General features: G+C 30.3%; 1 protein-coding gene across 1 annotated transcript; it reads left to right on the top strand.

The window, feature by feature from the left end:
• On the top strand, positions 246–581 carry LOC107633843. Its single transcript, XM_016337440.1, has one exon. It carries the CDS (start codon positions 246–248, stop codon positions 579–581), a length of 336 nt encoding a protein of 111 aa, XP_016192926.1.

Raw genomic sequence — 1506 nt, 5'->3', positions numbered from 1 at the left:
AGAGATTTTATTTTATTTTATAAGAATATTTTTACAAAAATTTGGGGGATTGAATTATGAATGAGTGAGGGGGGGCGCGTTTATATATAGTGGTCAAAATTGTGCATCTCACAGTCACAGCAGAATCTTATTCATATTCTGAATTCTCATCACTCATCACTGTCACCATCACATTATATTCATATATGACACACAAAAGAATAAGAATAATAGTGTGGCCTTTACCCTCTCCAAATCAAAACATAATGAATTCTTCTTCTTCTTCTTCTTCTGCCACCGCCATTGCAGCAAACACACCCACCAAATCCATGAACAGCAGCTGCCATTGTTGCTGTGTGGTCACCAAGTTCATGAGGAAACTACTCGTCAAGAGCGTTAACAGGAGCAGAAGAAGAACAACAAGTAGACAGAGTTCATTCCAATGCCGCTATGATCCATTAAGCTACTCACTCAACTTCGAAGAACAAGATTATTATAAGTTCTCTGCTTTCTCTTCTCGCTTCCTCGCTAATCCATCATCATCATCATCATCAACTGCTACTACTATTTCTTCAACTCATCCACTCCCGTTAGAGAAATAACTCAGCTCTTTATTATTATTATTATTTTAAAGATAGTAGCGACAACGAAGAAATTATGCCATTTGAGTTATAACTCGTTGTGCTCGTCTCTAGATTATGATTAGTGCGGTAAAAAGAGGAGAGATATGGGTATGATCCAAAGATTTTCGTATTACTAAGTAGTTTTAGGGATCTAATGTATGTCTAAGGGCATGTTGCTTAACATATATTAATTAATTAAATGGCAAGTTGGTGTAATCTTAATTTGTTCTCTGCACTTGTGTGTATGGATACTGTGTTTCTAAGTAGAGGTCAATTTTTATTTAAAAAATGAATACAAGAAACATCGGTTTTTTTTCTAAAATAAAATAAAAAATTATTATTTTCTAAAATTTTATTTTTTAACTTTAAGTTTTTAAATATAATTTTTTTTAAAGTAAGATTTATAGAATTTGCCTAACTATCGGCAAACTTCACTTCAAATTTTTAAAAAATGGCTAACTCAAATTTTTAAACTTTACAATGAATAATGACAATCTCCAGAGTACATAGCAATACGTAAACAGAAATAAGTTATATTTTTATTGAAAAAATAATGATTTTTTTATTTATAATCGAAAAAAATCTTGTTAAATATGGCTTATTTTCATGCATATGTGTATTTCTGGAGACGATCATTGCCGCCAATAATATTGAAGAAGTCATACTTGTTGTCTATGTATTATTCTTGTGGACTTCTATGTACTGATGAAGTAAAATTCGCTGAGTTAAGCGAACCCTATAAAATTTATAGAGTTCGTCAGGTTTAGGCGAACTCTATAAAAAAATATAGAGTTCGCTGTGGCGAACTTGCCCTAAATAAAAAAAATATATTTAAAAAATTAAAATTAAAAAATAAAATTTTAGAAAATAATAATTTTTTTTATTTTATTTAAGTGAAAAATCT

Source organism: Arachis ipaensis, chromosome B03 (genome assembly GCF_000816755.2).
Source record: "Arachis ipaensis cultivar K30076 chromosome B03, Araip1.1, whole genome shotgun sequence".
In the NCBI taxonomy this organism is placed as follows: domain Eukaryota; kingdom Viridiplantae; phylum Streptophyta; class Magnoliopsida; order Fabales; family Fabaceae; genus Arachis; species Arachis ipaensis.
This window is presented reverse-complemented; position numbering and strand designations above follow the sequence as displayed.